The 23,957-nt window shown below is 38.2% G+C and overlaps 1 protein-coding gene across 1 annotated transcript; it reads left to right on the forward strand.

Moving 5' to 3' along the window:
- Positions 1-6,159: 6,159 nt before the first annotated feature.
- slc6a19b (solute carrier family 6 member 19b) lies at positions 6,160-22,189 on the forward strand. The gene is made up of 12 exons (XM_084088743.1): positions 6,160-6,398; positions 9,327-9,467; positions 12,951-13,088; positions 13,178-13,359; positions 14,901-15,011; positions 15,123-15,235; positions 15,430-15,558; positions 18,537-18,693; positions 19,745-19,949; positions 20,876-21,035; positions 21,274-21,436; positions 21,550-22,189. The coding sequence occupies exons 1-12, from the start codon at positions 6,200-6,202 to the stop codon at positions 21,799-21,801; spliced, it is 1,950 nt and encodes a 649-aa protein (XP_083944869.1). The 5' UTR covers positions 6,160-6,199; the 3' UTR covers positions 21,802-22,189.
- The last annotated feature ends 1,768 nt before the right edge of the window (positions 22,190-23,957 follow it).

A 23,957-nucleotide genomic window follows, 5' to 3' on the forward strand; every position in this document is an offset into this window, starting at 1 on the left:
CTCCTGATACTTGTACTGCTTCCATTCATTCGCCTCTTTGATGCGATCCTCCCAAGGACCGTGAGCTCTTGGGAGAGTACCTGCTTCGAAGAGGCTGATGTTAGCACAACGTCTGGCCTCAATGCAGTTGCCACGATGTGGACTGGGAACTTGAGCTGCCTCCCCAGATCGACTTGAAGTTCCCAATCTGAAGCCGAGGTGAACAAACCAGCTGCCGGCTTGGGCTGTGAAGGTGGCTGCTCACCGGCCTTGACAAAGGTGATGTTCCGCCGGTCGCAGCTGTGCTAATTGTTGGGCTGTGAATGTGGCTGCGCTGCTCAAGCTACGTGGCAATCCCAGTTACCTACGAAGGTAGCTACTGATCTTCTTCTCCATGGTTTCCACTGTTGTCAAGGTTACCTCATACACCAGCAGTGGCCAGAGGACTCAAGGTAAGATGCCATGTTTGTATATCCAGGCCTTAAATCGACCTGGTAGGCCAGACTTTTCGACTGTGGTGAGCCAAGATTCAAGCTCCCTGATGGTGGCTTGGATGGCTGTCGCATCCGTGAGGCTACAGTCAAAGACCTTGCCAAGGCTCCTGACAGGCTTCTCAGTGATGGATGGAATTACAATACCATCCACCTGGAAGCGGAAGCACTTTCCCCCTCTTCAGCAACATGGACCTGGACTTGAAACTCATCCTTGCCCAGGATATAAGTTTTTCCAGGCCCTGGAGTATCCACCGGTCTCCTGGCACTGATCGTGAGGTCATCACATAAAGGCTCTGAAAGGGGTCTGTCGAACGCCAGACTTGGACAGGGGGCCTCTGCACTCAACATCTGCTGCATTAACCACCATAAACATGGCAAGGGTAAAGAATAACTGAGACGGTGCACACAGTTATGATCCCCTTTTTTAAGTAGGTGCCATTCTGCCTCCTACTGTCTTCATGTATTGCTGCTAATGCACTTTAATTTCCCAACTGGGATCAATAAATTACTACTACTATTACTACTATTACTACTTCTGATGTTAAGTTCCCTGAAGTGACTCTAAGCCTGAAGTTCCTGTAGTAGTTCAGGATGAGGTTCTTTACCTTACTAGGTACGTGGTGGTGATCCAGGGTTTTCTCAACGAGCTTGTGGGGAATGGAGCCGTATGCATTGGCTAGGTCAAGCCAAAGCACCACTAGGTCTCCCTTTCCTTCACGAGCCTCTCTGATCAGCTGTGTGACAACCCCAGTGTGTTCTAGGCAACCCGGCACTCCTGGAATGCCACCTTTTTGCACAGAGGTGTCTATGTAACCATTCTTGAGGAGGAAGTCTGTCATCCGTCGGGCTAGGACACTGAAGAAGATCTTCCCCTCCACGCTGAGAAGCGAGATGGATCTGAACTACTCCACTTTGGTTGAGTTTTCCTCCTTCGGTATCCAGACCCCCTCTGCGTGCTTCCACTGGTCTGCTACTGTGCCCCTACGCCACACTACTCACAAGGATCTTGAGGAGCTCAGGGCAATGCTTATACACCTTGTAGGGTACACCACTGGGTCCTGGAGCGGAGCTGACTCTGGCTGCTGAAACCACCTCCTGTACTTCCCTCAATGTGTGCTCTCTGATGTTGAAGTCCACCATGGGATACGATACGTCCAACAGGACTCCAAGGGACCATAACTCTTGCTCCCTTTGAGGTTCACTCAGGGTGTTGTGCAGCTACCGGTCTACTTCCCAAGTCAAGTCAGACGTCCACTTCGCTTCTGCCCCAAAAGCTGTTTTGTGAACTCGAAGGGATTGGCCATAAACGCAGCTCTCTTCCTTGCTCTCTCTCTCTCCACTGCCTTCCATGCCACTCTGCTCTACGCAGGGTCACGAGTTCCTTCCTAATGCTGTGGCGGAGCTCTGGTGGTTTCTCCTCCTCAGTTGCTGCCTTGCCAAAGCTCTAAGCTTTTGCCGCAGCTGGCGGATCTTGTCTGCCCTTCGGTTCATTGTGTAGTTCGGTCTTGCACTCTTTTCAATGCCAAACCTCTCTGTCGCGAAGCTGACAATGATGGTAGTCACAGTTCAGTATTGATTCATTTCAGTTCCATTACCGTGTAAAATTCATCAGTTGTGCAAATATACTGTATATACAGTGTATTTGTGCACATACATGTACGTGTGACAAACTCCTGTCTCCTCCACTGCACACTGAACAAGCAAAAGACACAAGATAGTAGTGTTTTACATTTTTCACATCCGTGTGCAGTCTGGTGTGTATGTGGCTGATCATTTGATGTTTGTGTGTAGAGTTACTATGCAAAAACAATTTTTGGACGAGTTAAAATAGTTTTGATGAAGTGTTTGCTTTTTCAAGAGATGACTGATGTGTTGCATGTTGTGTATGTGTTTTGTGGTTTTGTGTGTAGAGTTTCAAGAAATGGAGTCATAGTTTCAGAAATAGTGTGTAAGCAATTTAAAAAAAAAAAAAAAAAAACTGTAAAACTTTTATTGACAGAATAATAAAACAACTCTAAAACATTGTAGTTAACTGCAGCTGATCAGTAAAAGCACAGGAAGACCAGACTTTTTATGAATATATATATATATATATATATATATATATATATATATATATATATTAGTTTATTGTCATTGTTATTAATTGATTAGTCATTTAATTCAGCTGTGTTCACCCATTATCACTAGTATTGAAGTTCTCTCTGTTTCTGTTCGGTTTGTCTTGCCTCGTTAATGCTATGTAGATATTTTCCTGTGCTCCTGTTGCCTGAGACTTATATTAAAATACTCCTGTTTCTTCATCATCTTCGTGTTTGAGTTTGCTACATGCTGTAACAGAAGGCAAGACCGAGACAAGATTTCCGGCGTGTTTTTTGAAACTTTTATTTTCATCGTTTGATACAGCTGTTGTGCCTTGAACAGAAGGTCAACTCACTCGAGGCACATATGGAATTTCTCAGAATCGCCAATGAAACATCATTCCCGGACAACTGCCTCTGTACCTTTCTGCTCGTCAGCCTGAAGACTGCTAACAGAGCGCAGTTGTCCGGGGAAGGCCCTCAAGTGAGCTTCATGGAATTTGTTGAGTGGGTGCTTGTGTCCTATAAATCACCATTCACCGTCAGACCCATCGACTACGACACCAACCCCACTGAGTATCCAGTGCCCAGCCAAAACCACACTAACTGCGAGGATCGGCAGCACGAGCCCACCGCAGGCCGCGAGAGGGACTTCGCTGTGACGTTCGCCAGCGCCAACAAGGGCGACCGAGCAGAACATCACCACGGAGCCTGGGCATTGCAGGTCTGACCAGGTGTGCGAGCCGGCTGCACACCCTCTCCCCACAGAGAGTGAGTTTTTGGCAAGCATATGGGGAAAACTGTTTTGATTTTGGAGAGGTTAACTTTCTGCCCAGTTTGCTACCATCTGAATCTGTCTGTTACGTCTCTAATTCTCTGGTCCTACCCAACCTCCCTCTCTCACCTCTATCACATTTTTTGCTGGATTTTGCATCGCTCTCCAAGCCCCTTTCCAGTCCCAAGCCATGCCTGCCACCCAATCATCGCTGCCTCCCATCAGCCCTTCAGTTTCACTTCAGCCTCCTTTCAGTGGCGTGGATCCACCTTGAGACTGCTGGGAGCCATCTCCTCCCGGGCGTGAGGAGCCCGTGGCTCCGCCTCCAGCCTCAGAACACTCCACTCCCCCTCAACCTGTTGCCCTGGCTCCTACGCTCCTTCCACCCTCGATGTCAGCAGTGACCATCGAGCATTCAGCCTCGCTGGGCTCCCTCAGTACGTCGGCTCCACCTGGGTCGGACATCACCATGCCTCCACTGCGGACTTGCGGGCTGTCCGCTGCTCTCCACACCTTCTGCTGTGGCTATCTTTGCCCTCCCTCAGGCTCCACCTCCACCCTCGTTAGCTCCAGCTCCACTTCTGCCCTCCGGATCCCTGCTTCCACCATGGGGGGTCATCGCTGTGGCTCCGCAGCGGTCGCCAAGGCCATCGGTGTCCCCTCGTATCATCGGCTCTCCAGCTTTGCGGTGGGCTCTTCCCTCCAGGTCATCATCGCCTCGGGTCATCCCCATGGTGGAGTCTCCATGGCTCCTCCCTCCTGCGACGCCGCCGTGGGGTGCAATCTCAGCTGTGGCCTGGATCAGTCACCATCTCCCTCTGTTCAAGGCCATTCCCTGGATCACTCCTTCACCTACTCCACCCTGGGCTATTCTGTTGAGCCCTGTCCCAGGTCCCCGTATTCCACCTAAGCCGCCATCCATCTGCTGGCGCAGGGGTAGCGCCTTCCGGGAGGGGGTGTACTGTCACACACACACCGTTTGGACTTTGTTTTCAGTTTGCAACGTTTCCCTTATGCCTGGTTCAGATTACACGATTTTGACTCCTAAAATCTTGTCATGTCGTGGACAAGAAACATGTCAGACTACACGTTGTTTTCCGACCAGTCATCGCGAGCCGTCTCACACACTCATTCACTCGCACATAAGTTACACACGCTCACTCACATAACCTACACGCACTCACACACACACACACACACTCACTCACTCGCACACTCGCACATACACACTCACTCACATACACACACTCTCTCTCTCTCTCTCTCTCTCTCTCACACACACACACACACGCTCTCTCACTCACACACTCACTCGCGAACGCGCACACTCACTCACTCACTCTCCCTCACTTTCCCTCACTCACTCACTCGCGCGCCGTCGTCGTGGAGGACCGTTAAAAAATGAAACATGCTAGTCTTTTTGTCGTGATGTCGTGAAGCATCGCAGTCGCAACGTAGGTTGTCGCCCACTATGACACACTATACGAGATGAAACGATCGAATCTTGCGTCCCGACGCCTGTTTGGCAGATCGTGCCAAAATCGGGCTAAAATCGTGTAATCTGAACCAGGCATTAGTTTACAATCATGGTTATTAATTGATTGGTCATTTAATTCAGCTGTGTTCACCCATTATCACTAGTATTGAAGTTCTCTCTGTTTCTGTTCAGTTTGTCTTGCCTCGTTAATGCTATGTAGATGTTTTCTGTGTTCCTGTTGCCTGAGACGTATATTAAAATACTCTGTTTCTTCATGTTCGAGTTTGCTACATACTTAGCAATTATTTGACAAAAGTCCCTAAAAATAACACCTTTGCACTTGCAGAAGGTGACTGTCACTATTCTCTTCAACTGTGGGTAAAAATATCAGATCATGTTGAAACAACTGATCCCAGTCACTACAGCAACAATTTCCAGATAACAATATAATTCCATACAACCTTTCAAGATCTACAGTAGCCTATACTAAGTAGTAAATTACTACAGTATGTTTATTTTTTTTTATTATCTGTAGAAAAACTGGCAGGGCGTTCATTATCTGTTAAGTTTATGAGGGCATTTCCTATAACCCAATACAACACATAGTTCAAAATAGGAAAATGCCTGTAAAAAAATCAATACATAATTTTTTTTCATATTAAAACAGTAGGCTACATTGTTTTTATGGACTTTTCTTAGAATGTATTTTTGTTTTTGTATTTGTCCTTCACTCTTTGTAGTAAAATGAGAGGTGTGTGTTTGTTTTTGCAAGGAAGTTATTCCTATATTCTATACCCAACTGTGAATTGTGAATTGAAGGTTGCTGATAAACACATTGCAGTCCCAGCACTATGGTTTTCACATTGTGAATAACAGGAAATAATAACAAAAATATCATCCTTTATCAAGTTGGTTTAAAGTGAACTGCTTTTACTGACTCATTGAAAACTAGAAATGCTGAATAAATATATTATCTATAATGTGACTATTTCTTTGTGTGATGTTTGGACTGTTGTTAAGGATCTTTGACACTGAAGGGTACTGACTTATCTCTGTGTCACAAAGATCGTTATCTTTAGTTATTAACCACAAGAATGGGTATGAAGTGACATGTGCTTTTTGGATTCCCAATCTTTGATAAGACATTAATTATTGCCATGCTCAGAGTCTCAGTCACAGCCCTTTATCCACAGTATTCAGCTGACAGGACATTTTCCCTATTTTCAAGGCACACCGTGACTCACTGGCCTGGTGGGATGATGCCAAAGTTCACTACATATACTCACTCCATCCACTCAGAAAGTATTTATCTCTGCACAGCTCCCTGCAGTCCACACCATCAGAGATTCAGCCACAGATCCTGACTGCTAACCTGCAGAGAGCCGAGGAAATCATGAAGCTGAAGTTGCCTAACCCAGGCCTGGACGACCGGATCTTGAGCCATGATGAGCTGGAACGGCTGGAGGTGGAGGAGGCTGGAGACAGACCTAAGTGGGACAACAAAGCCCAGTATATGCTGACCTGTGTGGGCTTCTGTGTGGGTTTGGGCAACGTCTGGCGTTTTCCTTACTTGTGTCAGAGTCATGGAGGCGGTGAGTGCTTACTTGCATTTATGTGGGGTGCTCTAACCATTTCCCATTCTCAGTGACCTTATGGGCTATCATTCTTCATGCTATCTCCATGCTTAATGTTCACAGCTGTTTTGATGGCGTTGAGCCTGTGAGTTCATTGCCATCCACTTCTTCTGATTCCAATGACCATTCCCAACATTACTGACTTCTTTAGTTTGTTTGCACGCATAACCTGGCTACAGTAAGTCAGTCATAGTGATTTTAGCGTCTTGTAACATCTCTGGTTTTATGCGATCCAGTACTTCTTTATAGTTTTCCAGCAGCATGGTATTTGTTATAATTTCCACCAGCACCACATTTCGAACTGTTAAATTTTCCTGCCATCGTCCTTTCTTAGTGTCCAGCTCTCACACCCATGCACCGTTGTGGGATAATGGGTAAATTAAATGTGTTGGACCAATTTAATTGGTTAAGAAAAACAATGAAAAGAAAGTATAATTCTCATATGATGCTATTAGTGAGAGTAAGAAAAGTATGATTAAGGGAGTTTTTTGCTTTACATAGAAGAAACATCATTTGTTTTTACATTTTTGAATTGTCTGTTCATAAGCAGTATCATTTTATATTCCTCCTTTGCAAATCTAAAAAAATGAATTATTGCCATCTCAAAAGAATAGAATAACATATTTAATGATATATCCAAATAGTAGTAGCACATTCAAAATAATAATAAATATTGGCATAGTATATATTTTCGAGGAGGTAATGATTTTAATAAGGAATATGAAATCAACTTGGACTTTGTTCAACATCTATTTGTGTTTCCCACTGAAACTGTATATTACCACAACTGTAAAACCATCAGATGAAAATGCATTTAAAAAACAGCATACCCAACTTTTATACCCAGTTAAAACTAGCAGATTTCAATTTTTATGAACCTCACAATACAGTAAAAATGTTCTGTGAACCATTTGCCATGCTTTTGTTATTTAGCTTTTCTTATAAACAGTCCCAACTTTTCAAATGGCTTTTATGCAAATATTATTGTTTTACCCTTGTCCCAAACCCAGACTTTCAGTCTTAAACTATATGAAAATCCAATACAAAGACAATACAATATAAAAAAAATGTGTGGAAATTACAACCTTTACACAAATTATGTTCCTCAATTGCGGCATTCACCACAACCAACAGTTTTTGTGTGCTTGTTTACCAGAACAGTGTTGATGAAGAGAATGCCAGAGATGAAATATGAGATATTTGATATGTGAATTAAACAAAGAAAAATAACCAGTTTTTAAAAGTGTTTTTAAATTAATATTTATTTATTTATTTATTTATAGGATACATAAATTACAAACTATAAAATTTGCCTTAGCAGACAAAATAGTCTTACATTTCAAAATAATATTAAAAATATTTAAAATGTGTTTTTACAGAACATTTTTGAACACAATATATAATTTAAATTAGTTGAGGTTAAGAAAAAGAGTATACTTTACAATAAGGTCTCATTTGTTAACATTAGTTAATGTATAACTGACATGAACTGACAATGAGCAATGCATTTTTTATGTTAGTTAATAAAAATACACATTAGTTCACAGTGCATTAACTAATGTTAACAAACACAACTTTTGATTTTAATAATGTAACTGTTGACAAAAACAAGAACTAAGATTAATAAATGCTGTAGAATTATTCTTATTTGATGTTAACTAAAAATCTATAATTATCTCATACTTTCATTAGTTTGTCCAATTAAAAAAACTGTGAAAGTAAGAAAGGTGTGTTTAAAGGGTGTTTTCTTCCTCTCTCCATAGTTGAAATAACATAATTAATATTAATTAAATTGGATACATTTTTTTCCAGTCATCTCAAAGGAAAAAGTGTCCAAATTTACCTGAATTCACCCCTAAATACAAACATTAATAAACGTTCGCAATGATTACCAGAGCTTCTAAAATACCTTAGTTATTAAAGTTATTGTTATTGCATTAAACAAATTAAGATTCTGAATGCTTTTTATGCTGTTTGAAGGGGATCCTGCATTCATTTATTATGACTTTACAGTAGTACATTAATTTTAGTGAATATGTAGCTATGTTCTCTGAGATGGCAATGAACTATGATTACTCTGGTATAAATTTGTGTAATGGATTTTCTTTTATGAGATGCTATCAAAACTTAGGCTCTTAAAGTGTCATCTTAGTTTTCACAGGTTTCCTGCAAGTGCCATAAATACAAGTAATTTTTTAACAGACCTCAGCTCAAGGTTAACTAGACAGCATGGTAAGATCACTTTAAGTGAGAAAACCTTAAAGGGTCACAGCGTCGCAGACAACCATTAACTCAACTACAGTGAAAATGACTGACAGTTTTGGAAATGACTTTGCTCCTTTTAAGTATCAAAAAAGCATTAACGGAAATGTACAACAGAATAAGTAATATATTTCACACAGCCTACGATTTTATAAAATCTATTAAGGCAATCTTAATTAAAATTTGCAAATTATAGTCACCATGAAATCCAAATGCTCAGTTATTTTTTCTTTCTTTCTTTTTTTTTTTAATATTGCAGTATTTATTATAAATGATTTATTCATGCACACACACATATATGTGTATTTTATTCATGTGCCCTTGTAATCTTTAATCAAAATAATTTCCCCTCCCTTTTTCAACAACATCTCTTCTCTAATGTTTTCTAGCGCGAGTGGGGGACAACCTGTCACTCACATGACATCACAGCAATAGCAAACCGCAACCATCCAACGTCAACGATCTAATCAATTGCTGATTAAGTCCCGCCCTACATTTTTTCTTGTTCGAGAAGCCGTTTCACTATTAAGTCTTTTGTAAATGAAGGAAAAAACACAGTGGCTGCAGAAAACACAAACCCACTAAATAACATGCTGAATGAAAATAAAAGACCTTTTCTTTCAGGTGCCTTTATGATTCCCTTCTTAATCCTGCTGGTTTTTGAGGGAATCCCTCTTCTTCATCTGGAGTTTGCCATTGGTCAGCGGCTAAGGAAAGGCAGTGTGGGGGTGTGGAGGACTATTAACCCCTACATGCTCGGAGTTGGTGAGCAAAATATGAAATATTATATTAAATATAATACAGATAGACAGACATGTTACCAGAGGTGTAAAGAAGAGTGCCTGAAAACCATACTTAAGTAAAAGTACAGATACCTTACAGTGAAAATGATTCCATTACAAGTTACCAATTTCAATACCACTTGAGTACAAGTCTTAGAGTATCTGATTTTAACAATACTTCAGTATTTTATTCATACTGAATATAGACTCAAAGATACACTAGTCCTCAACACCTAATCAGTGAATAATAAGAAACAGTTAATTTGTGAGGAGAGCAATCACGTTTATTTTCTAAAGTCTAAATAAAACTGAGTACCTCAATATTGCAATCAACACAACAGCCTCTGAAACATCTACAGACACCCAAGTCTCAATTAAGCTCAAGTGCTCAGAAAGTATAGCCTTGTTGACAAGTTTGGGTGAGTAAGGGCAAAACGCACAAGATATAGTACCTTCAATGCCCTGTAGATGGCAATATTGCTTCTTTTGTAACAGAAATGATGTTTGTGACCGAAGCACTCTCCTCGGACAGCATGCCAAATATGCATAGGCTATCATTTTATTTTTTCATTACAAATGTACAGGGCCTAAAATCAACACTCGGAAAGTGCCAAATGAGAATAAAAATCGGCGTTGGAGAGTATATGAAATGGTGTCACTTGTCAGTCGGCCGATAACATTTTTATGAATTCTAAAATTCCATGGATGTGGACATTTGACAGGCCGGCGCTGCATTGTTCTGAAAGTTTATGCCTTGACAATTTAAATATTCAAGTGCAAGAAGACCCGAAAGGGAGCACATTCCGTTACGCGCAAACATCCGAATCGCCTCATCTCAGACATTGCGCGAATACTAAACAGTTCTCCCTTTCACGTCTTCTTGCACTTGAGCGGACAAATTCGCACAAAATTATGTCAAAAATAGCGATTATCCTAGTAAACATAGTCGGTTATGTCTTAAGTGGACGTAAACAGTTGAGAAAGTTAACGCATGTGTATCAGTATCAGTAAATTATATATTATTATTCAACGTTCGCTCTTGAAGTGACAGCATTCTAATATTCCAGCTGCTGCCTATATTAATTAATGTTAATCAAAGAAAAAAGACAAAGAAAAAAATCACTCAATGCTCTTAATTAATAAGGATGTTTAATTTATACACTGACTAAAGTCTATGCAGTTTTAATTTCCATTTGCCTACTTTCTTACATTTTTGTAGATCACCTGAAAAACCCGAAAAGCACTGTTAATTTGATTTGAATCTAGGGCTGTCACGATTAAATTCGAGTACTTGATTTTTTTTTTTTAAATCCTTGATTGCAGAGTAACCGCAAAATACCAGGGAGTGGCGCATTCCACGGACGAGAATGTTAATATTAATTAATATGAATTTCTAAAGCTGCACGATGTATTAAAACCATTTAAAAACCATAGTATACAGTAGCATAGTAATATTGTGAATTCACAAAGGCATATAGACCTATGGGCTTTATTTACATGTGTGTAGGTTACTTACGTGCGTCTCAGAGTGGCTCCATTCACAGTAAGGTTACATGCTGCTAACATATAATGCCATTTTTGTACAATCTAATATGATTCTTTAGGGTCTAAATTAAAAGTTTGTAATATACTTTAATTTAAAATTCTCATTAGTATTGTAAGAAAACACTCATTTTACCTGGTCAAAAACAGCTCTGTTTTCAGCACGCTGTTTAAGTGCATGTGTCTTTAAATGATAATGAGCTTTGCTCACCCTGCCCCTCTGTTCTGTGTGTACACCATTTGTTATAAACATAACACAATAACCATAACACGTTGTTCATTATAAACGTGGGATTATGAATTATATTGGGAACGTCGTATATAGAAAACATGCCATAATGTACCCTGAGTGTAAACAGCCGCATTTATCATGAAGCGTGCAGCAAGCGATTTGCAAAGATTAATATAAAGGTCAATAAAACGTTACACTCACTTCTTCTTCTGGAGGTGCAGCAGGAACACGAATAGTTGGTACCGATCCTTTTTTCAGGAGCAGCTTCTTAGCAAAACCAGCTTTACTGACCCTCGTTTGTAAAGCAGTCTGGTGAGTGAAATGATTCGCGCAAACATGAAAGCATTGACATTGATCGTGGGGAATATTCCATTTGAAAACAAAACTCAGCCACTGCGTCTTCAGCGGTTCGGATTTAGGAACATCAAAATGTCTGCTGTGTTCCTTATTACACCCAAGAACAGAACACCACAATCGCTTAGACGCCATTCTGCTCATAGACAGTGCTCCAGGGTATCAACAATGGCCGCGCGGACTATGATGACTGACAGCTCGCTCACGAGCGAGGGCTGGTCTGATTTGAAACGCTGCTGTCAATCAACAATCGTGGGATGGGCGTCCGACCGTGTGACGTCACACGGTCGAACGGCTTGATTTGAGACGGGGAAAACCTAAGAAGATTTAAAAAAAAAACACTGGATGGATTTTTATCATTTTATGATGGTTGTGTACAGGCACTGCCAACACATTTCAGTACAATCAACTTGTAAAAGTGCATGTACCATTATATGACCCCTTTAACATTTACATGCATGGAGCGCGTCTCAAACTCCATCTCTGCATATGTTGTGAGTTTGGGTTGCTTATCTGGGAACGCAATGTGTGCCATTTAATCAGATTTGTAAGGTAAATCATTTTATAAACCTATGCCAACCGCAAACTTTTTCTTTGCGATTTCAAAATAAAAGTTTAACTTTAAACTCTTGCTTTGAGTTTGCATATGTTTTGACGTCCACATATTCTTGTTCAAGACTTGTTAAAAATTACAGTAGCTGTAGCATTTCTATCATAAAGAAGTGGCCAAATATTAAAGATTAAGTAAACATTTGAATCAAATGTCTTTGGCCAAAATTAAACAAGGGTTTCTGTAAAGTGTAATCAATAGGTCTAATTTTATTAAATACATTTATCAGATGACTTGATTAATCATCAAAATAATCAACAGATTACATTGACTGTTTACTTGTCTTTAATAATGTTTTAAACTCTAGTAGTTTTAGCTGGTATCGAAATTGGAATAGAGAATTGTGAATGTTCACTGGTATCTAAACTTTGTCATAACTGCCTGTTCTTGCAAAGACAGTTTCATTTTCTTCTGTCACCGGCGTTGCCACAGGAGAAATGAAAACAGAAGACAGAAGAAATGTACTGGCCATAAATATTTTTTTACCGGCCATGAAACTTTTTTTGGGCAGAAAGTTATAGTTTTAGGCCCTGCAAACTATAAAACTGTATGGATACCAATTCAAAAATGTAGTCAAATAGAGAGTAAAGGTTGCTAATATCCTTAATACTCAAAATACTAGTAGCAAAAAAATATACTTGAGTAGCAACTATAATTACATTTACTCAAATACTATACACAACTGCATGTTATTTCCTGTGTACAAGCTAACATGTTCTGTTTCACAGGTATTGCGTCTATGTGTGTGTCCTTTCTGGTCAGTCTGTACTATAACACCATCATAGCCTGGGTCATGTGGTACTTCTTCAACTCCTTCCAGGACCCTCTGCCTTGGAGCCAGTGTCCCGTTAACGCCAACAGGACAGGTAATGTGAACATCCTGAGGAGGAACTAAAAGTTGAATGGATAGAATGGATGTTTTGTTCAAGGTTCAATGACTGTTCTTTGTTGGCAGGATTCATTTCCGAGTGTGAGAAGAGCTCACCTGTGGATTATTTCTGGTATCGTAAGACTCTTAACACTTCTGCTGCCATAGATGACACGGGGAATCTGCAATGGTGGATGGTCCTCTGTCTGATCTCAGCCTGGGCAGTGCTGTATGTCTGCTGTATCCGTGGGATCGAAACCACTGGAAAGGTAGAGCTGCTCATATAACAGCACTGTATTTTACAATCTGAATCCGATTTCACTGAATTTATTCAAAATGATGGCACGTCCATAGTTTTTGTTACTCTGCTAATCCAGAGTTTCCCAAATGGGTGTTTGTGAAGAAACTGCAGGGGGGTTTGTGAGTTGATTAAAGCTAGTAATTAAATCAAATGTTAAAATAAGCTTTGTTTTCAGTATTTTCAGCATCAGAGCACCTCAGTTCACAGTAAACACTGCTTCTCACAAACTCCATCTCTGTATGTGCAGTGAGTTTACACGACATTTATGACAACGGCATTTTGGGGGCCTGAAAATGCAAGCTTTTGCAATGTGCCAGTTTTTGAAAATTATACTGCTATCGTCTCCGTGCAAACAAAAACGCCAATTTGGTAAAACAGTGATGTCATCCACATGGGTAGGCTATTGGGTAGGTTCAGTCGGCAGCATAAGACAGCGGTTTTAGTCGTTTTCGTGGATCCGTGTGAATATGGATCGTTTTGACAACACTGTCGTTTGTATGCGGAAAAACACAAAGGAAAAACGTTTCCGTTTTTAATACACCGTATTAAATTTTTTTACCGCATGTCACCAGTATTCCGCCAAAATAAAAGCTCTAAGATATGAAGGTTTGAATGTGAATAATTTAAGACAATAGTATTGTAACTAAATATTGTCAAGTTCTATAGTGTTGCTTTCCAACATGCATGACTCATGTAATACATACAAAGAGTTTTTAATGAACAAGGAGATTCGTAGGAGAATAACCAAACCAAAGACAATAACCAACAGGGAACCAATTAAATGTAAGTCTATATTTACAGGGGATAGACAAAGGCAACTAAACTAGAAACAGTAACTCAAATGAGTAACTAATCAAGAATTAAACTGCAATGAAACACAAAAAACGAAAAAACGATTAAACTAAACATAACCTTGACAAATATCAGGCCTATAATTATGCGTATATATTTAATAGACAATTGTAAATAACAGCAGTAATATTTTTTATATCTTCATTGCTATAATTAGAGTTAAAATATAATATAATATAATATAATATAATATAATATAATATAATATAATATAATATAATATAATATAATATAATATAATATAATATAATATAATATAATATAAGTTTGGGCAACCCGTGCAAATCTATAATCATTTGTGCTCAAGTAAGACAGGTCTACCAGTAAAACAGTAATCAATACAGTTGTCAAAGGTTATCCCTTTTTATTTCATAAGAATGCTATAAATGAATTTTGAAGAATAAAGATCACTATAATTTATCGTAAGGAAGGACACATGCTTGTAAAAAATTTCAAAATAGGACAGTTTTACAGCTTTACAGCTCTTGGGAACAATTAAGCAGAAGGTTTTGTTTTAACTGTTGCAATAAAAAGGCTTATAATTTCAGAATGTCCAAAGTGTTTATCTCTAAATCAAGAGCCACGCAATGTAAAGTTTGAACTCACTGTACCATACCCAAAGTATTTATCATCAGATTTTATTTCCTCTCCTCCAAGGCTGTTTATGTGACGTCTACGTTGCCATACTTAGTCCTTACGATCTTCCTGATCAGAGGACTGACTCTGAAAGGATCCGTTGACGGCATTAAGTTCCTCTTCACTCCAGATGTGAGTGCCAAAGTCAAACAAATTCAAAAGAGATTTACTTTCATAACATACACAAAGTTTTACCACATCCATTACTATCATAAACAACTAAATTGTGTGCTTGTGTTGCAGGTAAATGAGTTAGCAAACCCCACCACATGGTTGGATGCAGGTGCACAAGTGTTTTATTCATTTTCTCTAGCTTTTGGAGGTCTCATCTCCTTCTCCAGCTATAACTCTGTGCAGTAAGTTCATTGTTTTAGTGTTTTTCTGTGTGTTGAGGTAGTTGAGACTAAATACAAATATCTTTTTCATTGTTGTTTTATAAAATAAAGCTATTGATTGTTATTCTTACAATCAACTTATTCTTACACCCAACTTTCTGTGCAAACACCTCAATGATTAACAATCTAATAATTATTCTCTCTCTTTCCATCAGCAATAACTGTGAGCAAGATGCGGTTATCATCTCCATCATTAACGCCTTTACCTCGATCTACGCAGCCACTGTCATCTACACCATCATTGGTTTCAGAGCTACAGAGCGATTTGATGACTGTTTAGATGGGTAAGTGATAATTATTGTCATTACATTATCATCTGACCTTCTGTTTGGGGAAAAAGTGATTCATTGAAAAAACACAGATGTTGTAAAAGGCACTCATTTGAGTGACTCATTACCATGAATCTTATCCAAAGATTATTTTGGTATCTTTTGGCACTGAGGTTTTTACTATTATTATAGTTAATGCAATAAACTAATATGTGAATATGAACTAACTAATGGGACATTCATACAGTTTGGTGGATGTTGGACTGAGCAGGTTTGTTGAAAACTATTTTGAAAAAATTCAATTATCTTATCAGAGGGAGAAAATGTCTGTCTATCTGAAAATACACTGGTCAAGCTTAGGACTCAATAACCTTGAGATACTCTTTACCCTTAGATGCCAACCTAATCATCCTGACCAAATATTTCACATGTGGTATAGGAAATTTGTCCATCCTGTTACATGATATTTTTACAATGCAATATGTAAGGGATAATGTATAGCGAGGCGGTTGTTATAGCGAATAACAACCCCGACAGGCTGAACGGGACCCTGACGCGAAGCGGAGGGGTCTTGAATCAGCCTGAAGGGGTTGTTATTCGCTATAACAACCGCCTCGCTATACATTATCCCGCTTATTACATGGCTACCTACAAAATAAATAAATAATTTGACACAAAATATTGATTTAAAAAGGAGTTTATTGATTTAAAAACGATTGTAGTCGTAAAAAAGAAAATAGTCCGTTCCGCGTCCATAGCAACGCTCTGTTTTTCATGGCAACGGTGTGTTATACTTCACAGCGGTCTGTTATCAAGAAATAACAGACCGCATTCTACATTGGAATTCAACCAAGCCATGTAATAAGTAGCCTATAGACCTTATGTAGCCCCGCCCCTTTTCAGCGCTGCGCTCGTTGTCTTTTGACTTCCGGTCTGTATTTTCACAGCGATTTTGCGTGTTTATTAATGAACGGCTCGTTTTAAAATCTTCCCGGTTGACTGACATTTGTTTAGTCATCTGCTTTAAACATTGCAGTCCTCATGATAACTTTCGTTAACTTTACATTAAGTAAATCCACTTCAAAAGCTAATCCTGGACAGCAATGCCATAGAAATATACAGAGCGACCGCAAAACGGAAGTTAAAAGACAATATTCTAAAGATGGCGGCGCCCTCGTTTCTCTGGTGCATAAGGTCTATAACAGCGTGGATGCTTAATGCTAATGAAGCCTAAAACCTCCTAGCAGAAGATTAACATTCTAGAAGAATTATAATAGATATATACAATTTTTTTTTTTAAATAAAGAAACATTTTCATGTCCAGTATAAATTGCCACAACTGGGTGTGTGGCATTTCTTTATGCTATTAATATAAGTCTTCTAAAAATTTAGGAAAAGATAGAGAAGTTTATGACTTAGGATATGTTTAGATGCCAACAATGTACTAAAAATGGAAAGGTATTTTGCGTGTTTGAAAAGTTTCGCTTACAGACTACAACGTTGTCAAAATGATCCACGTTCACACGGATTCACGAAAACAACTAAAACCGCTGTATTATGCATGCCAGGCCAGTAGTTGGCGATATCACTTTGTAAAGAAACACTACAAGTCTGTGCACATATGCATTCTTCTACAGAGCGGTGAATACAAACAATCAAGATGGCCAAAGCATAGAGCAATTTTGTCCGGACGGACGACGAGGTTGGCTTATTACTGTGACTTATTACTATAAGTGACCCTGGACTATAAAGAGTCAACATTTCAGGAAAAAAGTACTCGCACATGCCTATAGACTGAACACGTAATACGCAAAAATTTTCATGATTGTAGTTTACATTTTCAAAAGTTTGTGTTTTCATGCCCCCAAAACGCCGGTAAATGAATGGCTAAAACGCATAAAAAAGGTCTGGTTTCAGTTCAAAAAGGTGTTGTACTAATGCTATGGTTTATACATCTCCAAATACTTGGGAGCGTCTCAATCAGCTCCCTAGTTCAGTAGTCAGAAAATACCCATAATGCACTGTGAGGCTCGTGCCGAATGAATTCCCGCGTCTCGCCAGAAAATGGCACCTACAGCTGAATCCTCCATCCATCCATTTCCAAAACCGCTGGTCCAATGTGGCTACAGCGTAATATCATACAGGTATAAATTCCTTTTTAATTGATTATTAAATTGTTTAATTTCGGTTTATACATGCTAGACAGAGTCCAAGATAAATCTTTTCATTACTACTGGAGCTGCCAGTTTGCTACGTTTCAAATGATTATTAAACAGCAAGCACAAACTATGCAAAAGCAGCATCCCTTCCGGAGCACTCAGTGTCCGAATTCACTCACTCGTTTTCATTCACTCCTTTAATTCGACTATATTAGTGGGAATAGTGAATGAGAGTATAGGGGGCGATTTCGAACACAGCCCCGGAGTTGCTTTCCCTCCAAGGATATGATGTCACTTCCAGCAGGTCCAGCATGTGATTTAGGGCATAAAAGGACTAGTAAGTAGACAAATGTATTTAGTAGTTTTACACATTTAAAAACAAATAAGTAAATGTATATACTAATACTCAAAATGGCTAAATTACTCTTAGGTACTAATCATAATGATTTTTTTGCTAATGGGATATTTCTATGCATGGAAACCTGTGGCTTGAAATTTGATATGCAAATTAAAATATGCAGTATTGTTTTATGGGGACATAAAATCCACCAAACTGTAGTAATGACCTTAATATGAAAACCACTTTTACACTTTTGTGCGAGCATTTTAAAGTATACTTCTTTGGCTTAGTTTAAGCTAGTTTGGCTTAAGCTTAGTTTGTGTTTATTATACATGTAGTAATATCTTATTTTTAACATGAATAATTAGTTAATTAACTAACACCAAGATGTTGTTACATCACCTAATGTATTAACTTTTGTTAAAATGTTAAACCTTATTGTAAAAGTGTTTTAATGTATTTAAACTAGAATATATACCACTCATGTAATGCAGGAACATCTTGACTCTTCTGAACATGTTTGACATGCCAGAAGGATACATCAATCAGAGCAACTATCAAGAGGTTCTCCAGAGCCTCAATACTACAAACTCTGACATCATCGGCACCCTCGCCCTGAAGACCTGTGATCTAAACAACTTTCTCAGTGAGGTACAGTATAGGGATGGGTGATGCCCATCCAAAATTACAATATCAAGGACTTCCAAGACAAATATCACTTAATAGAGATACTAAATGAAATGTGTATAAAATATGTAATTTTGCTAATTTACCAATATATCTTAAAAGCATTATTATTACCATAAAAATATTTTTTTGTTAATTTATTAACAATATTTAAAAATAATTATCATTATTACACAAACTTCTAATGTTAATTTGCATTAAAAAAATTATAATAAATTTTACATTTAAAATCTGAATGCATGTTATTGATCTCATTGTGAACGATTCATCTATGCTTTTTTTTTTTTTTTTTGACCTCGCTATTTTTTTATTTAAATGCATAACTTGATCTTTCAGTGAAATGTCAGATTTCTCTCTGGTGACATATGCTGGACTTCTCCAATTATTTACTCCTCTTAAACCCGTCTCTTTATTAGAATCGACTGCAAGCTTGCATTCAGATCTGCCTCCATCCAATCAGCAACCGATAGATAGACCTTATATTTCTTTTTCTTTTTTGATAATCCATTTCACATGGATGTACATCAAAATATGGAACAAAAAATCTTCTTTAACTTTGATATTAGAATGAATTATTGAAATAAAATAAAATCACCAGGATGTTTATGTGAGGGTCTATCCTCTCTATCCAACATGAATATCAATATTATCAATTTTATTGATAATTGTACAGTTGTACAGCATTGTACAGCATTCCTTTACTTTTAGTTGAGGCATATAATTTAAAGTGCGCCTTTTATGCTATTAAGGTTCTGAATTTTGTTTTGGAGGTCGCTATCTGAACAATAGTTTTACATGCATCCAAGGTAAAAAAACAAAAAACACTTTAATTTACTTGTAATACGTTGCAGCATCTCCTCTTTTCTCACAGTGTCTGAAACGGTATGAAAAAAAAAGAGAATGCACTGCTCTGATTGGTCACATGGAATTGGGTTTTGAATTTCATTATTCATCCAAAAATTTAATACAGTAATTGTGGGATTGAAATAAACCAGTAGTTTTCATACTTTCACAGGGTGTGGAAGGAACAGGTCTGGCCTTCATTGTGTTCACTGAGGCCATCACTAAGATGCCACTGTCTCCTCTCTGGTCCGTCCTGTTCTTCATCATGCTCTTCTGCCTCGGTCTGTCCTCCATGTTTGGAAACATTGAGGGTGTTCTGGTTCCCCTGCAGGACCTGAAGGTCTTTCCTAAAAGCTGGCCCAAAGAGGCCATTTCAGGTATACAGAAGACTGTGATTATAAACACTCTTAAAAATAAAGGTTACAAAACATTTTTTTTTTCTTCAGCACTTCCAGAGGAACCATTTTTGGTTCCCCAAAGAATCTTTTAGTGGTCAGTTCTTAAAAGACTTTTTTCTTAGTGTGAAGGACATTTGAAGGCCATTTGATGGCCATTTGATCATCTAAAGAACCTTTTTACACTATAAAGAACCTTTTGTTCAATGGAAAGGTTCCATAAATGTTAAAGGGTTAGTTCACACGAAAATGAAAATTCTGTCATTAATTACTCACCCTCATGTCGTTCCAAAACCGTAAGACATTTGTTCATCTTCGGAACACAAATGAAGATTTTTTAATTAAATCTGAGAGCTTTCTGTCCCTCCATTGACAGCCTACACAACTACCACTTTGGAGCCCTAGAAAAGTAAGACATCATTACAGTAAACGATGTGGTTTAACCTCAATTTTATGAAGCGACACCTGTTGGATATTAAAATTTTGTTAATAAAGTGCTCAATTGTGTGTTTTTTTTAGCAAACAAATCACTTATGTTGCTTCATAAAATTGAGGTTAAACTGCTGGAGTCACATGGATTACTTTAATGATGTCATTTCTGGGCCTGATAGTGGTAGTTGCACAGGCTGTCAATGGAGGGGCAAAAAGCTCTCAGATTTCATCAAAAAGATCTTCATTTGTTCTCCGAAGATTAACGAAAGCCTTGTGGGTTTGGAACAACATGAGGGTGATTCTGTATTTAATGACAGAATTTTCATTTTTGGGTGAAATAACCCTTTCAAGGTTCTGTATGGAACCATCAATGACAATTTAAGTGAAGAATGCATTGCAGATTTTACACACCTCCATCCAAGTGATGATATTGTTTCAGAAGTAGCTTAAATTCTTCCTTTTATTGTTGACGACAGGGGTGACGTGCTTGGTCTGCTGCCTGGTTGGGCTTATATTTGTGCAGGGCTCGGGGAACTACTGGCTAGCCCTGTTCGACAGCTTCGCTGGTTCGATTCCCCTCCTCATCATTGCTTTTTCTGAGATGATTGGAGTCGTTTACGTCTATGGGATAGACAGGTTGGTCAGAGCCTATACTTTTGCAGTTAAATGGTTTTTAACACTTCTCAAACACATGATGGGAATTAATTATAGGACATAGACAAGTTAAAGAAGACACATTGTTTCACAGTATGCAGAACAGTTTGATAATGTATCAGCAATTCACGGATGTTTTCCACAGAGTTTATGACTTTATTGTTTAGATAAAGCTCACTGAAATCAGCCATAAATGATTGTGTCTCCTGTTTATGAACAGGTTCAATGAAGACCTGATATTTATGATTGGACACAAGCCTAATATATTCTGGCAAGCCACATGGAGATACATTAGTCCCCTCATCATGTTAGCCATTTTCATCTTCTACTTTTCCACCGTCGTCACCAAGGAAATCTTCTACAGTGCCTGGGACCCTAAATCGGTGATCTACAAGCTTATCAATCATTTAACATAAGCTGATTCTCATTACAAAAAACTGTAATATGCAAAGCACTACTTTTGGAATTGATTAAATAATATTGTTCTCATTTATAGGACAACTTCCCAACCCTAGAGAAGAAGCCATATCCATCTTGGATCTATGTAATAATCTTTTTCCTGGCTGGGATCCCAAGTCTGTCTGTGCCCGGCACTGCCGTTTTCAGAGCCATACGAGACCGCTGCTGCAAAAAACAGCCCAGTGCCTCAGTTCAAGAACTCGATTCTGTGTCTTACAAGGTTCATATGCAGGATGAAGACCTCAAGTCACAAAAGTCACAGAAATCGGACCAAAAGATCTACAGATGAGATTCAATTTAAAGTTCTATAGTTTTATAGGAACACATCCAGAGGTTAAACGACTGCCTTTTCGGGTACTGCTGGAATATTGCCATAATTTTTTTCCTTCAAAATATTTGTCTATTTGTCAGTGTCATTAGTGGTTCCAGCTTTTGTTTCCAAGATTACATTGGAGAGATCGATTTGCACATTATATTAGTAATATAAAATACATGTATTTTTACATACATTTCACTATTGCAAAATATATATAAAAAAATAATGATAATACAATGCTGTGCCATATTTGGTAGTGGCATATGGCAGGCACTTATTATTATTATATATTGATTTTGTATAAAAATGCCATTTAATTAGAATTTTGACTAGAGAGAAATAGAGTATTTTTTTATATTTGACCCGGTCATGTTCTGCTATGATTTTGAGGGGATTTTCCCCATGTTTCTTGCTAATAAATAAATATTTATATATAGTAATATATACACCTACTGCCTCATTGAAAATTTTGCTCATAAAAAAATCATTTGTTGTAATAATCATTCATACTAATCACAATCAGCCATTTGGACAGTGCTTTCCATTTATATTAAATGAAATGGGGTGGTGGTGGTGGTGGTGGTGGTGGTGATGGCGCAGTGGATAAGACACATGCCTTTGGTGTGAGAGACCCAGGTTCGAATCCACTGTGAGACACCAATGTGTCCCTGAGCAAGACACTTAACCCCTAGTTGCTCCAGAGGCGTGCGACCTCTGACATGTATAGCAATTGTAAGTCGCTTTGGATAAAAGCGTCAGCTAAATGAATATAAATGAAAACCTGGAAACATCAGGCTCTGAGACACCATTGAAGCACCCGAGGTTGCAGTAATCTTCTGCATTTAAAGCATTGAGGAATTCTTCTCGTATATCAATAAGTGATCTTTAACCAGTTGAATTGCAAAAACATTTGATAACAGATTGCTTCCTGGAAAAAAATTACCACCAGCCAAAAAAATAAATAAGTTAAATAATAATTTGATCAATGACCCTCTCCTCTCAAAAGAGGGAAAACATTTTTTATCTGTTTTCAGATTCAACATTAACAACATAAAAAGAGGCAGGAAAGCATTAACATCAAAGTTATAGATGAATAGTGCTATATAAAAACTAAATATCAAAAATATCCCACCACACCACTTTATTATATGAATATTATATATGATTTTTTTTTTTTTTTTTTTTAAGTACTGCTTTGCTTTAATTCATTTTAAATTTTAATTAAAATTTTATGAATTAAGCTGTAAGGGGATTTACATTCAGAGACCCAGAACCAGATATGATGAATGAAGACCCGAAGTCAGAATTATAATAAATTAAAGAAAAGATTTACTGAAGATAGTTTGCAGTTTCATCAGCAGAAGTCAGCTTCACCAAGGTCTAAGCTACATCATTGCTTCAGGTTGCAGTTTCTGATTGGCTAAGAAATAGATAAACAGTAATTTTCCACACATATACAGATAGATTTAAGCATATCTCCATCGATTATGCAGCTGACACTCGGACCCTGAAGTTAGGCACGTCGTGACCTTCCAGTTTGTAGATCTGGGTTTCTGGGCGCCAGCCTGTCCTGAACAACAACTCAGTCAATCTCCAATAATGACATTTTTTACTGAATACTTGCAACATCAATCATAAAAATAAAATTTATTCTCAAAGTTTTAGACAAAAACTAGAATAGATGTTTTGTTTGAATTATTGGCAACAAGAAGAAACGACTTTCTTGATTGTATGTGTGTGCATCAGCTTTTTGTAACAAAAGCCAACTTCTTGAGTTAAAAATTCTCGTCACAGATTAGTTAATTACTGTCACTACATAATATCGAACAACTACATATTTAAATAGAAAACAGTGGTCAAATATGAAAAGGTTTCCAATGATATATACTGTAGTTTGTCAAGATTAGTTTAGGTTTAGTAGAATATTACTGTTTTAAATGGCTTTGGGCCCACCGGTGGGCCGGTGACACTTAAGGGTTAACCTGTAACCAAAAAGACTAACACACACACCAACACACAGCTTTTCCAAGGTTGGATTTGGCCAAGGTCTAACTATAAACAAGAGTCTCGTCTCAAAACATCAAGATATTGCGTTCTTTCTCTCAAGGAGAGCTACACTTTAGTCTAAC

Source organism: Abramis brama, assembly GCF_963993115.1.
Source record: "Abramis brama genome assembly, chromosome: 17".
Classification (NCBI taxonomy): domain Eukaryota; kingdom Metazoa; phylum Chordata; class Actinopteri; order Cypriniformes; family Leuciscidae; genus Abramis; species Abramis brama.

Coding starts and splice junctions, on each gene's coding strand:
- slc6a19b (XM_084088743.1), top strand. CDS start 6,200: ATGAAGCTGAAGTTGCCTAACCCAGGCCTGGACGACCGGATCTTGAGC. Junction 13,089..13,177: donor CGTTAACGCCAACAGGACAG/GTAATGTGAACA, acceptor CTTTGTTGGCAG/GATTCATTTCCGAGTGTGAG. Junction 13,360..14,900: donor GGATCGAAACCACTGGAAAG/GTAGAGCTGCTC, acceptor CTCTCCTCCAAG/GCTGTTTATGTGACGTCTAC.